The sequence below is a fragment of the Medicago truncatula genome, chromosome 1 (assembly GCF_003473485.1).
Source record: "Medicago truncatula cultivar Jemalong A17 chromosome 1, MtrunA17r5.0-ANR, whole genome shotgun sequence".
In the NCBI taxonomy this organism is placed as follows: domain Eukaryota; kingdom Viridiplantae; phylum Streptophyta; class Magnoliopsida; order Fabales; family Fabaceae; genus Medicago; species Medicago truncatula.
The window spans coordinates 45,337,459-45,360,923 of record NC_053042.1 but is presented as its reverse complement, the minus strand read 5'-3'; the positions used below and the strand labels follow the sequence as shown (position 1 = coordinate 45,360,923).

The window sequence follows — 23,465 nt, the reverse complement described above, 5'->3', positions numbered from 1 at the left end:
ACGAAAATCACTTGAACTCACAAAACATTCCCTTATTGACATTTCTACCCTCAAAATCTCAACACAACACACCACAGTTAAAGCCCAATTTGGTCTTTGCATAACCCATCTCACTTACCTTACGTGTCACAAAAAAATATCTCCTGTCTTTACTTTTTGAAGCCTGACACACACACACCTTCGAACTCATTCACTCACTCGCTCGTATCTATCTATCTTGTCCTTAACAAATCCCTACCGTCCATCTCTCCCATTCAACGGATCTCATCACTTAGAAGTTAGTACTAGTTTACCATTCATTTCTTCACAGTTGTTTTTTCAACCATAAACCCTAACCCCTCTCTCTCTCTCTCTGTTCCCTCTTCTCTTTCCCGCTTCCTCTCTCTCTCTAAACATCGATCTGTTTCTCTCTCTTCCTAGATTGATTGTTGATTGTTGATTGTTGTTGTTGTATTTTATTTTTTATTTTTCATCTGTTTTTCTTTTTGTGTTCATTTCTGTGATTTTCAATTTTCAATTCCGATCCGAGTTCTGTTAAATTCAACTCGTTACTGAGTTGAATTAACTCGGTGTCACTGTGAATTCAATTCGGGAAGAGGTTGAAATGCCATCACCATCGGTTGCCACGAGGCAAACCACAACGGTGTTTGGAGTCGTCAAAGGCGGTGGTGGAGACACCGGACGTGTGTTACGGTCAGGGCGGCAGTTATGGCCGGATTCCGGCAACGTCTCCGACGATCGGAGGAAGAAACCGGCGAAGACAAATCTTCATAACGACGGGAGTGATAGGTTTTACGGAAAAATGTATAGCAGAAAGAGGAAAAGAAACGTTGAAAACAACGAAAGTAAGATTGTCAGGTTTCAACGACAAAGGATGAAGGATCCATGTAAGATTGCGGTTATTGTGAAACCTTGTTCTGAGGATATTGGTTTGTTTTCGTGTTTTTTGTTTCTGGTGTTGAGAACCGTTGTGATGTTCGGTCTCACATTCGAGGATCTCGCTGCTTTTGTTCTGTCAGAGCCTATTTGTTCTGTTTATGCTTCAAGAGGGATACAATTCTTACAGGTAAAAATCTTAGTCCTTGAATTATGCTAAAGTTTGTCTCTGATGTTTTTTATTTTGTTGGTCAAATATCATGTTAGTTATCGAAATATTTTATCTGATGAACCTTATATTATGTTTTTAATGCATTAATATGATTAATCTATTTAATTCCCCTCGAGGTTTGTAATGAATTGTAAATTGATGGAAACTGCGTGGAGTAATTTATTTTTTGACAGTGGTGGTCAATTTTGTTAATTTAATATCTTTGGTATAAAAATCTTATAATCAATGCTTTTCTTTTTTCTTAAAATATTGTTTTTTTTATACCTATCCCTACATTTATTTAATTGTTGTAATTTATTATTTATGGTAAAAAAAAATTGCAACGTTGATTAGTGGTGGACAACTTTGTTGATTTAATATCTTTGGTGGAGTAATAATTAAGATTTTTCTCTTTCTCTTTTCTTCTACTATTGTTTTTTTTATACTTATTACTACATTTATTTATTTATGGCAATTTATTATTTATGGTAAAAAAATAAGTGGGGTTTTTCCTGTTTAATTCTTTTTCTTCCTGTAAATGGGTAGATGCAGGGATAAAATTTGAAAAAGGTGTGATAAAATAGTACTCTTACAGACATACACTTTGACCAAAAAAACAAATAGGACTTATTCATACACAAAGTGAAAAAAATTAAATAATTGAATCTCAATAGTTGTTATCTACTAAGGGGTTGGTTGGTCCACCACTTGATTTACTCTTGCTCTTGACAATGTATGATTTTGATTTTTGGTTTCAATCTAAGTCTCTCGATTTATAATTCACCGAGATTGGTAAGTTTAACTTGTATATATTACGAAAGATAAAAATGAAAATAAGAGTAAAGCTGAGAATCTATCTGCTGATTAATTCTAGAGTTCCTAATTTACACCGTGATCTTACATAACATGAGTTTAATGTTCTTTCAGGGTTCTGTTACTGCCAACGTTGGGATTTGTCAGTTTTTTGGGGTGAGAAGGTTCATACCATTGTTCTGTGTTGATTTTTCTGCTGTTCCTCAATGTTTCAAGTCTCTACATTCTGCAGTGGTTTTAAGATATATGTTCAGGTCATTATTTCTTGCATGTAATCTGGTAAATGTTGCTATTGATATTGAAGACGGAGTTGATCTATCAGATTTTGAGATGGAACTGCAGATTTCATGTGATTCCTTTATGAAAGAAACTTTTGAGTTTGAAACCATTAGTATCACCCCTGAAGTTATTGAAACCAACGACGATTTATCATTACATGAATCTGTCACATCTTCCAAGTTAGCTGGTCGAAATGGAAAACGTCATAGCATGAACGCTCAATGCGTTCAGATGAGGAGAACTTCACCCAGGATAAGGGAAGCTCAGAATCCTTCAACAAAGAACATGAGTAACAATGAATTACCTTCAGATTCAAAGGGTGGATGGGAGAAAAGTAGCGCTGGTGTGGCCTCTAATAAGAAACCCAGACGTTTGACTAACAGTTGCACAAGTTTATACCTTTCAGAGGCAAAGTCTGTCATGGAGGATTCAAGAGAAGCAATTGATTCGTCTTGTTGTTCTGCAAATATATTGATTGTCGAGTCTGACAGGTGTTATAGGGTAGAAGGAGCAGTTGTTACTTCAGAAGAAACACCCAAGTCAGGAGAATGGCATCTTGCAGTAAAGAAAGATGGATTAACTCGATGCACCCTCAAGGCTGATAAGATAATGAGACCGTGCTCTTCCAATAGGTACACCCATGTTAAAATGGTCTCATTAATCAATGGGTGGAAGCTAGAGTTTGCTAATCGTCAGAACTGGCTTGCCTTTAAGAATCTCTATAAGGAGTGTTCTGAACGCGAAATTCCAATTCCTGCTGCGAAATATATTCCAGTACCAGGCGTCTGTGAAGTCTCTGACTATGCAGACAGTTATACCTTTCCCTTCAATCGACCGGATTCTTATATATCCACAAATAGTGATGAGTTTTACAGAGCAATGAGTAGTAAAACTGCAATTTATGACATGGATTCAGGTGATGAAGATTGGGCGAGCAAGTTCAATAAAGAGTTTCAAGAACATGTTTCGGAGGATGATTTTGAGTCAATTGTTGATGCTTTGGAGAAGACTTATCATTATAATCCAGATGACTGTTGTGATGCAAAAACTGTGTCTTACTGGTGTAAGAATCTTGTTAGCAAGAAGGCTGTAGAAGCTGTACACGCTTATTGGATGAGAAAGCGGAAACATAATCATTCATCACTGCTTAGGATTTTCCAGGTAACTTTCCCATTGTTGCACTGCTTGCTTTATCCGAAACATTTCAATGCTCATCCTCATGCAATTCTCTCCCTTGGAAAATCGAAATGGACAAATTTTGTTGGTAGACATTTGATTTCTTTTTCAATTTCAGTTAAACCACTAGTTTATTAGTTTGAACTGTTAAGGCGATGTATATCTGGTAGTCTCTTGAACTCTGGAAGAGCTCTAGGATATTTTTAAATACTGCAGTTCAATCTCATTATTTGATCGTGATAGTTGGTTTGATTTTTTGTCAGAGTTATCAATCAAAGATATCTCCATTTGTTCTCAAGCCTTCATTGCGAAAGAAGAGGTCGTTTAAGAGACACCCCAGCCAAATAAATAGAAGCGAAAATCCAAATGTTTTGCAAGGTAAGTTTATTAACAACAATATAGATTGCAGATTTCTCTGATTATGTCAAAATACCGTTAATTGTATTGTTTTCGGTATTTTAACTTGTGGAATTTCGATGTTGTTATTCTGGCATCTAAGTAGAAAATTATGTAATTGTATTCTTTATATCCACCTTATGCAACACATATATATAGTTCTGAATTTTGATATCCATGTGCTTCAACTCATATTCTTTTGTTAATATTGCTAGAATTTAGCCTACATCTTCATTTTTTTTTTTTTTTTTTTGTATTTTAACCCTCCCTTTTTTCAAAGGAAGCGGACCCTAATAATCTTGGTCGGGTAGTAGGTAAAGTATGGCAGAAGATTTTTTGGGATTGGATCCTCTCCAAAGGAGTTTGAAAACATTTAATGATAAAGAGTGATGGTGGGACCCACCGCCTATTTTTTGTTTATATCACTTTCAAACTTGAGTAGAAAATGAAGATGATCAAATTCACAACTCAGATTGTTCCTTGGCCTATATTTTTCCTCTAATGCTTTCATGTAATTATATTTGTAATTATAATTTTTTTATGAAATACGAGATCTTGAATTATCAAGAACTGAAGTTGCTAGATTGATATATTTCCAGATGGATTTTACTTTTATTGTTTTTAGATTATTGTATCTGGAATGTTTGTCCTCGGTTTAATATCTTGTATGGTTTTTTGAGTTGACTATAAAAGGACTCGAGCATTTAATTGCATGTGTCTATAGATGGACGTCGTAGAACTCACCCTAATCTATTCATTTACAGCAGCTGCTGAGGCCGAAGCAGCTAAAGCGGCTGCAAATGAATCAACAGAACTTGCAATACAGAAACGCAAAGAGGCTCAGTCCCTTGCGGAGAATGCAGATTTAGCAGTTTACAAGGCTACAATGCTAGTTAGAATGACTGAAGCAACTCAGGCTGGAGGATCTGTAGATGCATTGGCTGGACACTTCCTTGATTGACCGGTAGGAAATAATTCCTTATTCTAATCATAACAATTATTATCTTAATCATATAACCCAGTTTTCGTTGCAGAAAGGGTTACACCTAACTCTTCTTATTTGTTTATTTTTAATTGTAATTGTATATAATTTTTTAATTTTTTTTTTTACTTTTATTTGTATGTACATCTTGTCATATAATATAACATCACATCAATTTTTGTACAATTAGATTTGTTATTAACTTACCGGAAAAGAAAAAAAAAAAAAAAAAAAGATTAGTTATTACTGTAACTTGGAGGAAATGGAAAAATTAATAAAAGATGTTTATTGTTAGCATTAATTTTGTGCCTCAAAATATTTGTGTCTAGATGGTCATTGAAGCTTTTTAGGTACAAATCGTTTAAATATTTTTCATCAAACAACAGTTAGATTTCTACAGTTGAAATTATTGACGATGGTCTCTGCACTTGTTATTTATCATCACAAACCATAGTTATTTCATTATTCAAGCGAGATTAACAAAAGGAAACAATTAGTAAAAAAAAAAAAAAAAAAAAACCGAAAAAATGAATGAATTATGAAGAAGATTAATGGCTTTTCACCTTTCAACTCCAAAACTTTGAACAAATACACTCCTTAAGTTATATCCCACATGCCCGTTGTTCACCCAAAAGAAGACTATCCATACAGCCATGTTCACAAAGTCATTAGCTAGGATAGAAATATTGGATCAACAAAAATAAGGGGCAAACATATAGATTGAAGTGTCAGACTAGGGAACGAAGTTTTCAGGGAAAAAAAAGAAAAACAGTGAATCCATAAGCGGGGGTTTCCTTCAAAATAAAATAAAGTGGGGTCTAACATGTTTCTAAGTATAATGCGTCACGAATGCAATACAACTTTGACTTCTTATCTTTGTCAAATAGTTTAGGGTCACCATAGTTTAGTGGTTAAAAATTTATCTTTTTAAGTGAATAAGTGAGATATTTGAAATTTAAATCCGACTCCTGCATATATTACATAATTTATTTGAGTTACGACAGATCATTATTTTTTATATATTTAAGTGTAACTTTCGATCGACTTATTTTAGAGATTAAACAATCTAACAGGCCTGTATAGAAATCACCTAGCCCTTTAGTAACCCAAAACATAATAATACTCTGTATTATTCCAAAAGTATATTAAGTTTTGAAATTAGTGGGCGTAAAAACACTAAAGCAGTAACTATATTTTTGAAAACCAGTTGCATAGAAAATAAGGCAAACTTTGCTATCCGTATGATCATCTATATTACAATTTTTTTTTGGTTGTCACTATATTACATTTTATTTAATTATGCTTATATTATATTATTATATTATATAGTGATTTTTCTTAACTCAATCCAAAATTTCTTCTCGATCCACTTATTGATGAAGAATTTTATATGGTCATCTGATGAAAATGATAATGAAAATGTTGTTTTTGGTTATCTTTTATTTATTTTTTTCATATAAAAAGTTTTTAAAGTATGCCTAGTTTATCTTCCACCGATTTAAGTTTGTTTTTTCAGCTTGTTTTTATTTTCACCTCTAAAAAACTTGTTTTTTTATTTTTATTTTTAATTTTCATGGTTTATAAATGAAAGACAATAAAATCTTGTTTTAGTTTTTTTTTTTATTCAGAATATTATTAAAAAAAAAAACATGAACGTAGAAGTAAGTATATATGTTTATTATAGATTTAAGTTATTATCATAGAATTGTTTGATTACTTTTATTTATTGATCGTAGAGATTTAAAAAAGAAATGGTATAACATACCATATTGTCTAACATTGATTCTGTTCACCGGGAATAAATCCTCAAAGATGCTACTTTGATTTAGGATATTAGGAATCTTCTCAACTCCAATGTCCATACACTCCATGAAAGAAATAGTTGTGCTAATTTTTTGGCTACGGTTCACATTTCTCTTCTACCAGACTTATAAACATTCTCTATGCAAATTCTTTGGAAACTTGGTTTAACGAAATAAAGATTAAAAAACAAACAAAATAAGAATTTTAGTTTACTATGTTGTCCCTCATTGTTTGCATGAACTATTGAATAATATATATTTTTCTTTCATTTTTTTAACATGGACTTTTTAGTTGATTAATGCAGGAGCTTCTCAATTCAAGAGCTAGAGCAGGATGTCACCCAACTTGAACAATAGTATTTCAAGCGCAGATTTGACTCATAGGTACTATCTACAAGTCTACTTTAATTTACTATCCAAAAATAAGTTAATACTTTATACAATAAGTCGATTCCGAATTTTCTTAGGGAAATAAATAATACAAGAGCTTGAGAGTGCTCTTTCTTCTCATTAAACAAGAAGAAAACATGTAATTGCTCTTCATTTTGAGATTTTCTTATTGCTTTGAAGGTATTCCAAGATTATCTTCTTTTTTTTTTAGTTGGAATAAGGTAGGCATAATATATATATGCACATCTTTCGGACTTGTTTATAGCATAAGTTTAATACTCTTGTGGGATTTTCCCCCTCTTAATTGTACTTTTAGCTGATGTTGTTGTTGCATCATTTTGGTTGTTTTAGTGTATCATTTTTTAGTTCTTTGGAGTAATATGTTCTCATCATGATCCAAAATTTCTATTTCATTCTATGATTAAAGATAGTTTCCTTCTTGTTACTAACCCTCCAGTTTTTAAGAGAATGTTGTTGCTAACCTTCCGTTTTTAGGAGAATGAAATCATAATAATATGGAGTTTAATCTTAAGGTAAGCAAAGGTTTGTAATAATTTTGATTATAAGAGGTTTTCTATTCACACCCTATATATTTCTGGTTACACCCAGTTTTTTTAAAAAGTTTTTGATAATACCAAAATTGTCCTTTTATAAAAAAAAAATTAAAATATTGATTTCATTCATTGTCACACTAAAATTTCACTCTCTTTCACCCACCAACGATCAAACAATCCTGATGTTCAATTAATCTATATGGAAGATTAAAGAGTGAATCAAAACATCTTTCATTCATACTCGATTGCATATAAATAAGTGAATTTTTTCTTCTTTTTCAATAACGCTGGTTTCAATTTTGTTCTTCTTGTTCAACTGTACTGTACGACAGTTTCAGTTTTACATTGTTGATGTTAACTTAAATTCAGTTTAAGTAGGTTCATTTAAACTTAGTTTACATAACCTACTTAAACTGAGTTTAAGTATGTACACTTAAACTCATTTTACATGACCTACTTAAACTAAGTTTACATGTACATACTTAAACTGATATTACGTAATCATTGAACAAGGTTGAACTTTTAGATGTACACTTAAACTCAGTTTACATGACCTACTTAAACTGAGTTTACATGACCTACTTAAACTGAGTTTAAGTATGTATACTTAAACTAAGTTTACATGAGCTACTTAAATTAAGTTTACATGATCTACTTAAACTGAGTTTAAGTATGTATATTTAAACTTAGTTTACATGACCTACTTAAAATAAGTTTACATGTACATACTTAAACTGAGATTACGTAGAATCATTGAACAATGTTGAACTTTTAAATGTACACTTAAACTCGGTTACATTAACTACTTAAACTGAGTTTAAGTACGTACACTTAAACTTAGTTTACATGACCTACTGAAACTAAGTTTACGTGACCTACTTAAACTGAAGAGGAATTTTAGGGTGTAACCAAGAAAAAAGGAAGATGCTTTTTGAAAATTAAATTTTATGGAAGGATAATTCTGTCATTTTGGGGTGCAACCAGGATTAAACAGGGTGTAATTAGAAAAATCAAATTATTTTTAGATTCATTTTTCTTTGTAATAGTTCAAACTTAAAGTTTGTTTGTGTTGTTGGAACAATCTTGTTAACTAAATTGTGTGTTCAGAAACTTTTATGTTCTCAACAATTTTTTTAAGATAATTCTATTCATTTTTTTTAAGTTAATCAAATATGTTTTCACCAAAAGCAAATTAAAAATATAATTATCGTGTTGAGATTTGTTTGTAATAGATTAAAAGAAAAATGATTTTGATATAAATAACATAAGACATTCTTAAGAAAAATATTAAACAAAGTACATTCCTCTATAAAGATGATTCTCTATAAAAATAGCTTTTCATTTCCAGCATAATTTTTTTTAACAAAATAACTTTTGAAAATAGCTTACTCCAACATAACTAAAACATCGGAACAAAGAGTTGCATGAAGAAAGGTAGAGTCGTACAGTCTATTTGGTAGAACATGTGTTGCAATTTGTGAAGGGTTGTGTTATGGTGGTTAAGGCTAACAGAGTGGTGGAATAGGTACGCCGTCAAACCATTCTTATAGGATGGACAGTGGTGCATCGGGAGTGTGTGGCACTCGAGTGGGAGATCTCTCGTCATCAAGATTAAGCGGCTGATGGACTAGGAAGCGGGAAGTGTTTATTTAAAAAAGTGGTTATCCAGAGACGAATCAATTTGATCGTGTATTAGCAAACTTTGGTTTTTTTTATTTGTGTCTGCCACAGTTTAGTAATTTGTTGACGATTGATATTTTGGAAAATATAGGAAGGTGTGGCACATTTAAGCCATTTTACAATTATATACATAAATTCAAGTTCCTGATTGCCTCGTTGAATGTTTATCAACAAATAGATCTAACGTAATGAAAATCAGGATTCGTGGTGAATTCACTTAATCTTTGCCTCCAACAATACGAAAAGCGTTTTTTTCTTTTTCTCACATAATTTTGACATTGTATATATGACACCATTTAAAATACTCGATTTCAGTCCCCATAAACTTAACTCAGTTGATAAGAACAATGCATAATATATGCAAGTATCATACTAACTAGTTAAAAAAAATTGTTTCATTGAAAACAATTTTTTTTATACTTAAGATTTTGACTATACAAGTTTTAAGATATGTATATACATTTACTTGGCCTATAGAATGTTCTAAGATCAAAATTTACAAAATTGATTTAAAAATAAAAACAATGTTGTAAAATTAAATATATTTAAAAGTGGTAACTTAAACAATTTTTTAGGACACACAAATCATTTTATTTAAAAGACATTCACGTGAAAAGTAATTCTGTAAAAGTATAAATTATTTAGATAGCCTTGATGAAATCTACTTCATAGTTTATATACAATTATGGGCCTGATTGACTGCCACTTAAAAATATTAATTGAATATTCATACAAAAAACAATTTTAAAAGCTATAGATATTTTAAGTGAATTGAATATTTTTGACTATTTGTGACTTATAACTCACATCAAACTTGCAAAATAATCTATCTCTCAAATGTAAGTCATCAATTCATTATGTCCCCCCTCAAACAGAAGCTTATTCATTAATGTATATTTGCAAGGTTGTTGGCCACACACAACAAAACATGTCGCATTGATACTTTTGTATGAAGAATTTTGATACAAGGAGCCGGTCAAACCAGATTCAATACCACTATTGGGTCAAAAAAAGCTTGATGATCATTTACATTGAGCCTTGAGTAACAACACAATATCGCATTTTTATCTACCTTAAGATATTGGAATTTTCAACCTCTATAATTTTTCAAACAACAAGTGAGTTCTTAACTCACTTCACATTTATCGCAGAAAATGATTATATGAAATTTCTCAATCAACGCATTTGAAAATTAAGGTAGTTAGGAGAAATGTAGTTAAATGGAAAAGCTTGATTGAAAGGTGGTGTGCCCTCGTTGTATGGAAGAAAACCACAAAATTTATAACAAAAAATAAAAGGTTCTACACTAAAGTATTTTTCCTACCATATTTATGAAAAGCAGTTGGAGAGGGACTATCATAACATAACATGAGTATGGAATGGAAGTGGTGCATCTGACACATACACAATGAATATTAATTAATTCAAGTATGACACAGCGATAAAGTACAATGGATGCTTGAGTCAATTTCTCATCTAAAACTTGACTATCTTAATCAACCAAAAAATTACCTTTGACTTAACTATAAAGTAAACAATTCATATTAATTTATTTTTCTAAAAAAAGTAAACAATTGATATTGAAGGGTACTTCTAGTGGAGAAGGATGTAGTACTTTTTTTTAAAAATTTAAAAATATCATTGAAGAGGAACTTGTGAAGCTCACTATAATAGGATGGATGTTCAAAAACAATGATTGCAAAAAGGGCCACGTTTAGCATGGGGCAATTGTAAAACTTCTCCATCTTAGGCTCATCTAAATTGAATCATTGATTTAATATAAAATAATGAGGATGGTTGAGATCGTATTGTCTTTTTTACCTGCAACTTATACGGCTCATCAACTTGAGTACATGGATTTTTAAAAAGTAGAATGGAACACTAATTTGAGGGAATTGGAATGCCTTTCTTTTTCTTTCTTTTATTGTACTTTTATTTTCAGAATTTTTCATTATATTCTTCATAAATGTAATTTCCTTTGCCCACGACTATAACAAAAATATTTGATGATTTTACACCGATTAAAAAAATTATAAAATTAAAATAGAAAGAGTAATACTTTTAATGTATCAGCAATTGCTTTTTTTTTTTTTTTCATCTCCGTGAGCTTAGCTTAGTTGGTAGGGATATTGCGTGTTATATGCAGGGGTCAAGGTTCGAACCCCAGACACTCCACTTCTCCGCAATTAAATTGTGTGAGCTCTAGCCACTAGGCTACTTGATAAAAAAAAAATTGTTTTTTTTTTAATAAAATTTAATCATTGAATACTCTCATAATATGTATTTGGGCGTATCGAGCACGTATTGATGCATGGTACGTATCACATACAGGTGTGTCATCAATTTTGAAGTATTTATGCTTCAAAGCAGGTCATACTTTGTCTTTTTTTTTTTTATCGATTTAATCATTTATATTATAAAATATCAATATCCTTATTACTTTTTTTAACAAAAAATATAAAAAAAACTAAAAAAAAATCATCTGAAGTTCATAAACAGCCTCAAATCTTCATCATACATTTTTTTTTGAGGAGATTCATTATACAAACTTAGAAACCCAAGTTTTATTGAAAAAAAATCTCATAAAAAAAGATACAATATTGACATGTTATAACATAAATAATAAAATCGTAGAAAAAATATTAAAAACGAAAATATTACTTAAAATTAAGTTAAAAGAAATTAGCTAATATTATTACTTGGATGTATCCTATGAATTAATCTATTCTTGGGTTGATACCGAGTTTTTTTTTAAAAAAAAATACTTGAATATAGTGTAGATAATATTTTAAATAATTTTATAGTAGTTGATTGTTTTTAAAATTTGTTTGTTCTATAAATTTGCTTTTGCTTCTTTGACAAAATCTGGTGTAAATTATTTAACAGTTAAATAAATTGTTCAGATTGACAAATAGGTTTTCCTTTTTAAAATAAAATAAAGACCCTTCTTTATTGTTGACATTAACATAACCCAAAACAAATAAGCCGGATGAGTATTTTCTTTCAATTGGAATCACAGGTAACAGCCGGTAAAAAACAAATAAGCCTAAGATGGGGAAATTTCTCAATTGTTCCATTCTAAAACTCGCCTGCAAAAAGAATTATAAGAAATACTAGAATTAATAAACCAATCAGTGTATTTGTTGCACGCCAAATATAATTATTATTCTAAACCTACGAGTTTGAAAAATGTTATACATAGGTGCATTGTGAAGTGATTTATGTCAAATATTGGTTAGGTTAGTGTAATGTCAAATAGTTTTGTTGGAACATGCTCAATCTTTAGGTGGTTTCTGTTTCTCTCGAAAGGTATAATAATAATAATGCATGCAGCGTAATTTATGATAAAGTTTGATATTTATTGTTATTGAATAAATTTAAACAAAGATAAACAATCATGGTGAAAAGATGGGTAGCTTGATTACTTGAAGACATAGCCAACAACTTAATGAATGACTTTAATTGAGAATTTTATCGTGGAACACTTGATTTGCTACGTGAAATCCTATTTATTGTCACGTCATATATCTTAATATCATACACACTTTTATGAATCTGCAGGGACTTTTTTTTTAAGCATAAATTATGCGGAGTAGAGAGGTTTTCCAGCACAACCCTAATCATATTAATAGAAAGATGAAAGTATAAAAAAAGAGGGGGTCATAAACCGAAATCCTCCAAGAAATATCATAAAAGAAAGATAAAAAAAGATATAACGAAGTAAAAACAAGAGGGACTGCTATCCTCTAAAAACTAGTGAGACGATCTGTTGGAAGAACCAATCTTAAATCCTTTGCTAGACTCAGTCACCTGCTTTGATTTCATTTTTCTTGGAATCACCAACTGAAATTGATGATCAATCAAATCATCGATCTCTTTATTCCGAGACATATTAGCCCAAGAATCACGATGTATTCCCGTTTGGGTTTTCCTGGTTCAGATTCTATGTCCCCCCAATCTTTGTGTCTTTTTCTTTTTATTTAATATATTTTCTTTTCGCTTAAAAAAAAAAATATCACTTAAGAAATCCATAGCTTGTTGGGCTGCAGTAGAAGCATCGATAATCCCTAAAACTTGCATATCGTGAAAAACATTTGCATTAAAATTTGATAAATTAGGGTCCGTAGGACTTACCAAGATCTCTCAAAGAAAGTGAGTTTGCTACCACATTCTCGCACGACTCTTCAAGAAAGACAACATCTCTCATAGGCACAATAAGTGTAATCTCTTTATACTAATTATATAAGCGATTAGAGGATCCTCTTCTACAACTTTACTACACCTTTTAGTGTTGTTTGGAGTTGATTATGTATGAAGTGTGGAAACTTCATCAACCTTTTATACTTCAGACCTTGATGTATTAGACTTGGCAATATGCTGCACTTTGTGCTTGGGGATAGAGCTGAAGCTTCTGGAGTCTAAAATTTACAATTCTTAACCAAATGTCCAATTATCTTACATCCAAGCAAAATACAACTATTTTAAAAGGGGCATTTCGAGAGCCCCTTATAAGAGTTTTATTAATAGACAAGAGTTACAATAATTTTTTTTTTTTTTGTTACTAAAAATTTACTAGTCCACTTTCTTTTATAACACCTTTAATTATTTCTAGAGTTCCCTAAAAATTTTTTTTTATTAGATGAGTCAGATACTAAATACAACTCATATTTTTTACTGCCAATACAATTTAGATTTGAATTTCTTCCATCTATCTATCTTTTGTTGATGAGAGAGACCGACATTAGTGATAGATTAATAATATTCATTTTAACAAATGGATCCATTAATTGATTCCATTATTCTTCCAATTATTTTTAGAGTTTAATTAGTATACTTTGTTAGTTTACAATTATTTTATATTCGATGTCTATATTGTGTTGTTACATCAATTAATTAAAACGAAGATTCATATGTTTTCATATTCATTAATTATTAATTGACGTGATAACAGATCATTGGATACTTAAAACAATGAGTAAATAGTCAATTATCCCCCTGAAATTGTAACTTTCGTCAAAAAAACCCCTGAATTTTGCAAAACGTCAAAAACCCCCCTGAAATTGTCAAGCGTCTGTCAATTACCCCCCTCCGTTAATTTCCTCCATCCAACATGCTGATGTGGCCGTTAACTGCCACGTGGCACTGACACATGGTCAGAAAAGTCATGTCACGTCATAGGGCGTAATTGACTATATTTTTATTTTTATTTTGAAAAAATCTGATTTTTTTTTTCTTTTCATAATAACATTTGTGTCACCCACTGAACATGCAAATACCCCCTGAAATTAAACATTTATGTGCAAATACCACCCTCAAATTTAAAATTTATGCAGCAAATATCCCCTCAAATTTATAACTTATATGCAAACATCCTCTCCAAATGTAAAACTTATATGCAAATTACACCTTGAATCATAAAACTTTAATGGTTAAGTAAAACTTATTCGTAATCTATAATTTACTATATCTCTAATAACAATAAAAAGAAAAAAAATCACATCTTTAAAATAAAACAAAGGGAGAGAGGTTATTGGTGCATGAATGGATGGTTGTGTGTAGGCTCAGGTAGAATTGTTTTTTGGCCAAGAGCTTGGGAATATTTCTAGCTATGCTCCTTCAGGGGTTCCCACGAAACACACCACCAGTTCTCTATCTGTTAAGGCCAAAGGGTGTTGCTCGAAATGGTTCTTCCTCTGGTGAGATGATGACAAATTATTGCCATTACACTTTTGCTGTTGGAGAAAATTTAACTTCCCACTGAAATTACACTTTGCCATAACTACCAAATTTACCTTCATTGTCTTGGTCAGATCCTTGTTAATTGTTTTTTTTCTGTAGGATCTGCAATTATTTGCTCTCAAAACACAACATTTTGATGCATATGCATCTCTGTTCCCATGTTAGTTTTAAGTTGTTAAATGCAGACTTAAGTTTATGTATTTAAATACATTAACTAGGATGTATGAATATCATCATTGATGACCATTTTCATTTTAAACTTTTGTTGTAGACTTGTTTTCAGCATCATGTAATCAATGCATAATTTTTATGGTGTGATTCATTACACTTTCTTTCCAGCAAGCTTCCTTTTCACACTTTGATCAACTTTAGAAGCCTTCCTTTTTGAAGGAGGACGCCCTTTACTTCGAGTCACTGCAGGATCAAGAATTTTAGTCATCTGATTCTGAACTAAGTTATCTCCTTCAGTGATCTCTGAAAAACTTTCTTGACATGTCATCTCCAGTTTTAAGTTCTCTATTCTATCCATTACTTTCGATAAATCTTTTTCAGTATGGATACATGAAGAAGCAACTTCGTAAAAGGCATCGCAAGCTTTAGCTACACGCTGCAACTCTTCATTTTCGGATAATTGATCAAAACCACTTTTAATAAGTGTGTATCTTCGCTTAATATCCTTCCTCCATCTCGGCAATATATAACAAGAGGGCACTGACTCTGTTTTAGCTGTGAGCTTAAGAACACAAAGGATATGTCTACATAAAATACCCTTAAACTCAAATAAACAGCATGTACATCGTATTTCAAAGTCTTTCTCATTGAAGAATACCTTGAACATTATGTCTTTAACTTCATCAAATACCTTTTTACTTTCTGTAACACAGTATGTTAAGTTCATAGCCTCTATTCTCTCAAAGAAAGCATGGCAGTACATCATAGAAGCCACTTCTACTTGAAACTCTTTGAATTTTGCGTTGGTATATGCCTTTTGAAATTGAGATTCAAATCCAAAATGACTTATACAAGCAATAATTCTATTGAATGAACTAAAATCAGCCATATTTTCCTTTTCAATTTTATCTTTCAATGCATTATCATATTGTTCAACAAATTGCTTCAATGATGTCTTTGAGTTCACATATCCATCAAAAAATGCGTTCATACTTTCACTTCGTTGTGTAGTTGACATTCCAGCCCAAAATGTGTCTCTCACATACACAGGAACCCAACGATGACGCTTATCAAACAACCCTTTCAACCATTCATTATCATGAAGTTCATAACATTCAATCATTTTTTCCCACTTCTCCATGAAATCACTTATGCTCAAAGAATCATACACCGCATCATGCAAAAGTATTTTGATAGACTCATAGTTAGAGAGTCTACTCAATTTTTCTGGAACCTTTTTCATTATATGCCACAAGCACCACCGATGGCGAGCTTTTGGGAAGACGTCCTCAACTGCATTTTTCATTGCTCTATCTTGGTCAGTAATTATGGCTTGTGGTGCACGCCCACGCATACATTCTAACCAAGTAGTGAACAACCAAGAAAAAGTTATAGAATCCTCCTTCGACAATAGGGCGCAACCTAACAGAATTGACTGACCATGATGATTTACTCCAACAAAAGGAGCAAAAGGCATGTCATATTTATTTGTTAAGTAAGTGGTGTCAAAGGTTATTACTTCACCAAAATACTCATAAGCAGCCCTGCATCTCGCATCTGCCCAAAAAACATTTCGTAAACGACTTGTGTCATCCACATCCATTACATAATAAAATTCACTATTTCTTCTTTGCATTCTAACAAAATAATTTTGAATGGCTTCAGCATCTCCTGTCCCAAGTCGAAGCCGCCTCACTTTGTCTATGTAGTTTCTAGCATCTTTTTCCCCGAATGTAAGGTTATCATATCCACTTGCTTCAACAACCATAGACCGAAAATTTCTACTTACATTAATCCCAGCTTGGTCATTAACCTCCAATCTCCTTTTTATACTAGGGTCTATATTCTTGTTGCATCTAAAATATCTTGATTTGCTTGGACTTATTAAGTCATGATTATGCTCAAGAGCAACCTTAGAAATAGCAATTGTTCCATCTGAAGACACACATACATTTATTCTAGCCATACAGTGTGTTTTCATGCTAGGATTTGGCTTTAAAATATTTTTGGACTTACTCGCATAGCTTCTTGCACGGTTACACCCTAGAGTAAAATACTTTTTTCCATCATCTCCATTTTTTGTACTGATTTTGCTAACTCCAAAACCTATACATCTAGCATAATTCTTGTAATATTTGTCAACTTCTTCTGTAGAATTAAATTTCATGCCAACCTTAGGTTCATCATCTTCATTTTCTGTTAAATTAAACTGACAATTTTCATTTATGTGATTACTCTCTTCTTCTTCTTCACAAGATGTAAATCTTTTCTCCACTAATACAACAAATTTTTAAAAAAAGAAACTTAAATTAATCAACGTAATTAAAAGTAAAGGCAACAGAGTTAATTCTAAAACAATAAATAAATAGATCATAGACTTACTATTGTCTCTTGAACTGGATGCTAAATTAGGGAAAATCATATTTCAATTGATGGTTGAGGCTAGAGTAGCAATGCTGATAAACAGAGGCAGTAGCAGGTTGATATGCAGAGATAGTAGTGCGATGACAACCACAACGAGAATGACGACAACAATTGCGGAACAGAGACAACAAGGTTATGGAGAAGGAAGTTTGAAAACGGCGGTGAATGTTGGTAACGGTGAGTTTGTGTTGTTGAACAAAATCAGAACATAAGGTTATGGAGAAGAAAGTGTGTGCCGTGATTGTCTCTGCCATATATTTGTTTATTTATTCATTTTAATGTTAATATCAAAAAAATAATATAAAAAGGAAATTGGATGGTGGGGTCAGCCATTCTCTCGTGTAATTCGTGTGGTGCTTGTCGCACCATATAGCACAACTGTTATCGCTTCTGTTCTTCTGTGACAAGAAGCTTGATTTTTGATTTCCACCGTCAGCCTCTTTCTCCTTGTTCTTCATATTTCTTTTAGGTTTCAATTTTCAATTTCCACACTGATAATCTTTCTCTTTCTCTATTTGATTTGTTTAGGGGAAAATGGGCAAATCCTATAGATTTACACTCGATTCTCCGTAGTTAAATGTTACCCACCGAATAAAATTGGTCAGTTTACAACTCCATCGTTGACAGTGGTATTGAGATCACAGAAGCTCTATGACTGCAGATGGAGTTCCAGAAACAGTTGCATGAACAGCTTCAGGTTTGAATTTATTCTTTTTGTGAATTTTCTTCTGATGTGCTCATTTGATTGTTAAAAGATTAGAAATGTGAATCGAAGACTTATAAGCAAGCTATATTTGTTGCAATTGCCATGGCTTTTAGAAAATTTTCATCTATAACTTAATGAAATTAGTGTGAATAAACTATTTATGATTTACTAGGATTATGTACTTCAACTGGTGTTGTGTTTATGAGCTTAGTGAAGAAAATCAAGGAAATTAGAATGTAACTAGCCTGTATAGGAAATTGGATTAACTAATGTAGTTAATTTTGTTTTAATTCACAAACTTTGTGGTCAAAAGCTGAATTTTTAACAACAAAAAAATACTGCAAAAAATCATCAAGATAGTGAGACATAATTGAGACAACTGAATTTTTCATGGTGGGTTTTGCAGGTTTTCACATAGTTGTGTTAACATTGGATGCTTTGCATAGTGCAACAGGGTAATTGTGTGGAAGGAGTTAACCTTGGTTACATTTTAAGCATGTTTTGCCGTTGTGTAGAGGTAGCGAGACAACTTAGATTTTGTTAGAATAACACAGAGAAAGAGCTTGTTGCACATATTGTGTACATTGAAAGTTTTTGAATAAATTGTCATTATATTGTGCATCTGTTTGGTATTTTTGTTTCTCTATTTTATATCATACTCCTCAAACTGTATTGTCTTTGATAATTATAGAACTATTACAACTTACGCTTTGCTAAAAATTCAATTGATACTTCTATTTATTTCTTCTGTTTGCAGAAGCTGAATAACACAAGAGAATCAGTTATCCCAAAGCTGTTTGCAGAAGCTGAATAGCACAAGAGAATCAATGATGCTAAAGAGAAATGATAAAATAGATAGTGTTGTTGGCCTAATATGGAATGGTATCTTGTACTTGTGTTTGGGAAAGTGCTGTCAAAAACACAATGTAACGGTATCATGGTCTAGTGCATACTTGTGTTTGTGTTGTCTCTGCTGCTCCAATGTTGATGCAGTTGTTGTCGGTTTTTAACCTTATTGCTCAACCTGCTGTTGTTGTTTCTGCTATGAGTGGTGCGTTTGCAGCTGCTGTTTTGTTTGAGGTTTCCGACGGCTTTCTTGGTTTATATAGTTTATGTTCAGCACGGCTTTTTCTTGCTGAGAGGCTGCTGTGTAGGCATTGTTCTGCTCATGTTTTTGACAGCTTCTGCGGCTTTATTTGAGATTGATCGATGTATTATTCCTATTGAGCAGAAACATTTGTCTGTCTTTTTGATTTTCAGGGTGATCCACCTATATATGGCGCCCTTTATATTGTTAATGTAATTACATAATTGTAATGTTTTTTTAGAATAACTTTGTTGTAATATTTGAATATTTAATATATTGAAGAATGATACTTTCCGAAATCAAGATTCAACATGTTTTTTCTTAGAAACGGCTAAATTTATTCATGTCGAGTGTGTGCAAGAAGCACAACAAAAACTTGCGGCCACAAATAAGAAAAATACAAAGGGCTCTGATATAGCAGAAACCCCGAACCTCCACATGCTGCCGACAACACAGACACAACAAAAATAAAACGTGAAAAAAGGCAAGCCAAATGCGCGAACAGCAGAGGGCAAAGAAACAAAACAGAAAAATGAGGCTACCATATGCCTGCTAACAGAAACTCAATTTTTCTCCATATGCCTACTAACATAAACTCCATATGGCTGCTAACAGAAACTCAATTTTTCAACATGATTGATAATCTCTGATTCAAAACCAATTACATAAAAAGGACCGAAATTGAAATATATTAAAACATTCAACCAATCAGAAAGAGTGCAATGATGGAAAAATTACAAAAAGTTTAAAATGATAAATGAAGGCTAAGCAACGTTAAAGCCAAAATGAAACTAAACTAGACCAAACTGAAATATGGCACTACGACAAAACCAAGAAAAAAAGCCAACAACAGCACTTAATCAGGCTCTGCAACACAACAACCAGGCTAGCACAAAACTCCCACACCCGCTGCTCCTCCAACCTATTCTGCACAAACAGTCCCAGCACCAAACAACCTTAAAGCACAAAAAAATAACCATTTTCACTCCATCATGATGATGGATGATCATTTATATGGTGTTGTGCCTGCAAAAAGCACACATGAATGAAATAATTAGTGACTTATGTTGAAATTTGACTATATTACCAAAACAAATCATAAATCAATACCTGTAAAAGCTCTAAATATGAAACATCGTGGTTTATGCTTTGAGAATAATATGGAACCTAAAACCAATATATTTTGAATGAGTTATTTTCATATTATAGATTTATATGTGTAAATAAAATTGAAGAGTGTTGATATCTATATTCACCTTATCAACATCAAGATATTTTTGATTTGGATTGAAGGGAGCTAACATTTGTTTTACATGAATGCTCTCTTGTGTGTCGATCACATCAAGATCAATGGTCTGAGATATAGAGAACTCTTGATTTTCTTGAACTTTAGATATACTAGGCCCCTACATAAAAATAAATAAATTAGACATACATTTTGTTACTTGTAAATGAGATAAAATAAACTTGAAAATTTCAAGATTACCTCTTCTTGACTTTGATAAGTGTTATTTTTTTTGTTGCTTTTTTGTCCTTTCTTTCCAGCAAGCTTCCTTTTCACACTTTGATCAACTTTAGAAGCCTTCCTTTTTGAAGGAGGACGCCCTTTACTTCGAGTCACTGCAGGATCAAGAATTTTAGTCATCTGATTCTGAACTAAGTTATCTCCTTCAGTGATCTCTGAAAAACTTTCTTGACATGTCATCTCCAGTTTTAAGTTCTCTATTCTATCCATTACTTTCGATAAATCTTTTTCAGTATGGATACATGAAGAAGCAACTTCGTAAAAGGCATCGCAAGCTTTAGCTACACGCTGCAACTCTTCATTTTCGGATAATTGATCAAAACCACTTTTAATAAGTGTGTATCTTCGCTTAATATCCTTCCTCCATCTCGGCAATATATAACAAGAGGGCACTGACTCTGTTTTAGCTGTGAGCTTAAGAACACAAAGGATATGTCTACATAAAATACCCTTAAACTCAAATAAACAGCATGTACATCGTATTTCAAAGTCTTTCTCATTGAAGAATACCTTGAACATTATGTCTTTAACTTCATCAAATACCTTTTTACTTTCTGTAACACAGTATGTTAAGTTCATAGCCTCTATTCTCTCAAAGAAAGCATGGCAGTACATCATAGAAGCCACTTCTACTTGAAACTCTTTGAATTTTGCGTTGGTATATGCCTTTTGAAATTGAGATTCAAATCCAAAATGACTTATACAAGCAATAATTCTATTGAATGAACTAAAATCAGCCATATTTTCCTTTTCAATTTTATCTTTCAATGCATTATCATATTGTTCAACAAATTGCTTCAATGATGTCTTTGAGTTCACATATCCATCAAAAAATGCGTTCATACTTTCACTTCGTTGTGTAGTTGACATTCCAGCCCAAAATGTGTCTCTCACATACACAGGAACCCAACGATGACGCTCATCAAACAACCCTTTCAACCATTCATTATCATGAAGTTCATAACATTCAATCATTTTTTCCCACTTCTCCATGAAATCACTTATGCTCAAAGAATCATACACCGCATCATGCAAAAGTATTTTGATAGACTCATAGTTAGAGAGTCTACTCAATTTTTCTGGAACCTTTTTCATTATATGCCACAAGCACCACCGATGGCGAGCTTTTGGGAAGACGTCCTCAACTGCATTTTTCATTGCTCTATCTTGGTCAGTAATTATGGCTTGTGGTGCACGCCCACGCATACATTCTAACCAAGTAGTGAACAACCAAGAAAAAGTTATAGAATCCTCCTTCGACAATAGGGCGCAACCTAACAGAATTGACTGACCATGATGATTTACTCCAACAAAAGGAGCAAAAGGCATGTCATATTTATTTGTTAAGTAAGTGGTGTCAAAGGTTATTACTTCACCAAAATACTCATAAGCAGCCCTGCATCTCGCATCTGCCCAAAAAACATTTCGTAAACGACTTGTGTCATCCACATCCATTACATAATAAAATTCACTATTTCTTCTTTGCATTCTAACAAAATAATTTTGAATGGCTTCAGCATCTCCTGTCCCAAGTCGAAGCCGCCTCACTTTGTCTATGTAGTTTCTAGCATCTTTTTCCCCGAATGTAAGGTTATCATATCCACTTGCTTCAACAACCATAGACCGAAAATTTCTACTTACATTAATCCCAGCTTGGTCATTAACCTCCAATCTCCTTTTTATACTAGGGTCTATATTCTTGTTGCATCTAAAATATCTTGATTTGCTTGGACTTATTAAGTCATGATTATGCTCAAGAGCAACCTTAGAAATAGCAATTGTTCCATCTGAAGACACACATACATTTATTCTAGCCATACAGTGTGTTTTCATGCTAGGATTTGGCTTTAAAATATTTTTGGACTTACTCGCATAGCTTCTTGCACGGTTACACCCTAGAGTAAAATACTTTTTTCCATCATCTCCATTTTTTGTACTGATTTTGCTAACTCCAAAACCTATACATCTAGCATAATTCTTGTAATATTTGTCAACTTCTTCTGTAGAATTAAATTTCATGCCAACCTTAGGTTCATCATCTTCATTTTCTGTTAAATTAAACTGACAATTTTCATTTATGTGATTACTCTCTTCTTCTTCTTCACAAGATGTAAATCTTTTCTCCACTAATACAACAAATTTTTAAAAAAAGAAACTTAAATTAATCAACGTAATTAAAAGTAAAGGCAACAGAGTTAATTCTAAAACAATAAATAAATAGATCATAGACTTACTATTGTCTCTTGAACTGGATGCTAAATTAGGGAAAATCATATTTCAATTGATGGTTGAGGCTAGAGTAGCAATGCTGATAAACAGAGGCAGTAGCAGGTTGATATGCAGAGATAGTAGTGCGATGACAACCACAACGAGAATGACGACAACAATTGCGGAACAGAGACAACAAGGTTATGGAGAAGGAAGTTTGAAAACGGCGGTGAATGTTGGTAACGGTGAGTTTGTGTTGTTGAACAAAATCAGAACATAAGGTTATGGAGAAGAAAGTGTGTGCCGTGATTGTCTCTGCCATATATTTGTTTATTTATTCATTTTAATGTTAATATCAAAAAAATAATATAAAAAGGAAATTGGATGGTGGGGTCAGCCATTCTCTCGTGTAATTCGTGTGGTGCTTGTCGCACCATATAGCACAA

General features: G+C 32.3%; 3 protein-coding genes and 1 long non-coding RNA gene across 9 annotated transcripts; 2 read left to right on the top strand and 2 right to left on the bottom strand.

The window, feature by feature from the left end:
- Positions 1-195: 195 nt before the first annotated feature.
- LOC11405370 (uncharacterized) lies at positions 196-7,290 on the top strand. Of its 6 annotated transcripts, none has more exons than XM_003591705.4 (5): positions 197-1,066; positions 2,015-3,340; positions 3,619-3,733; positions 4,516-4,715; positions 6,841-7,290. In XM_003591705.4, the coding sequence occupies exons 1-4, from the start codon at positions 605-607 to the stop codon at positions 4,710-4,712; spliced, it is 2,100 nt and encodes a 699-aa protein (XP_003591753.1). In that variant the 5' UTR covers positions 197-604; the 3' UTR covers positions 4,713-4,715; positions 6,841-7,290. The 6 variants fall into 6 exon arrangements, with proteins under 6 accessions (XP_024640697.1, XP_003591753.1, XP_024640689.1 ...); XM_024784921.2 differs by having other exon boundaries at positions 6,828-7,290; XM_024784929.2 differs by lacking the exons at positions 4,516-4,715; positions 6,841-7,290 and adding an exon at positions 4,066-4,459 and having other exon boundaries at positions 196-1,066.
- A 7,930-nt stretch (positions 7,291-15,220) lies between these two features.
- LOC112418642 (protein FAR-RED IMPAIRED RESPONSE 1-like) lies at positions 15,221-17,035 on the bottom strand. Its single transcript, XM_024775089.2, has one exon. The coding sequence runs from the start codon at positions 17,033-17,035 to the stop codon at positions 15,221-15,223; it is 1,815 nt and encodes a 604-aa protein (XP_024630857.2).
- An 841-nt stretch (positions 17,036-17,876) lies between these two features.
- LOC120577912 (uncharacterized) lies at positions 17,877-19,181 on the top strand. The gene is made up of 3 exons (XR_005643848.1): positions 17,877-17,924; positions 18,022-18,190; positions 18,957-19,181. It is a non-coding gene; the product is annotated as an uncharacterized lncRNA (long non-coding RNA).
- A 1,095-nt stretch (positions 19,182-20,276) lies between these two features.
- Positions 20,277-22,629, bottom strand: LOC120579294 (protein FAR-RED IMPAIRED RESPONSE 1-like). The gene is made up of 4 exons (XM_039831182.1): positions 20,773-22,629; positions 20,543-20,692; positions 20,397-20,453; positions 20,277-20,312 (listed from the first exon to the last, which is right to left on the bottom strand). Exons 1-4 carry the CDS (start codon positions 22,627-22,629, stop codon positions 20,277-20,279), a joined length of 2,100 nt encoding a protein of 699 aa, XP_039687116.1.
- Between the last annotated feature and the right edge of the window lie 836 nt (positions 22,630-23,465).

What these genes read in the sequence shown, in the direction of transcription:
- LOC11405370 (XM_003591705.4), top strand. Translation starts at nt 605, where the DNA reads ATGCCATCACCATCGGTTGCCACGAGGCAAACCACAACGGTGTTTGGA. An exon ending in GAGGGATACAATTCTTACAG is followed by an intron (nt 1,067 to 2,014) that starts GTAAAAATCTTA and finishes ATGTTCTTTCAG; the next exon opens with GGTTCTGTTACTGCCAACGT. An exon ending in AAATCCAAATGTTTTGCAAG is followed by an intron (nt 3,734 to 4,515) that starts GTAAGTTTATTA and finishes ATTCATTTACAG; the next exon opens with CAGCTGCTGAGGCCGAAGCA.
- LOC112418642 (XM_024775089.2), bottom strand. Translation starts at nt 17,035, where the DNA reads ATGGCTAGAATAAATGTATGTGTGTCTTCAGATGGAACAATTGCTATT.
- LOC120579294 (XM_039831182.1), bottom strand. Translation starts at nt 22,629, where the DNA reads ATGGCTAGAATAAATGTATGTGTGTCTTCAGATGGAACAATTGCTATT. An exon ending in CTTATCAAAGTCAAGAAGAG is followed by an intron (nt 20,693 to 20,772) that starts GTAATCTTGAAA and finishes ATTTTTATGTAG; the next exon opens with GGGCCTAGTATATCTAAAGT. An exon ending in AATATCTTGATGTTGATAAG is followed by an intron (nt 20,454 to 20,542) that starts GTGAATATAGAT and finishes TATTGGTTTTAG; the next exon opens with GTTCCATATTATTCTCAAAG.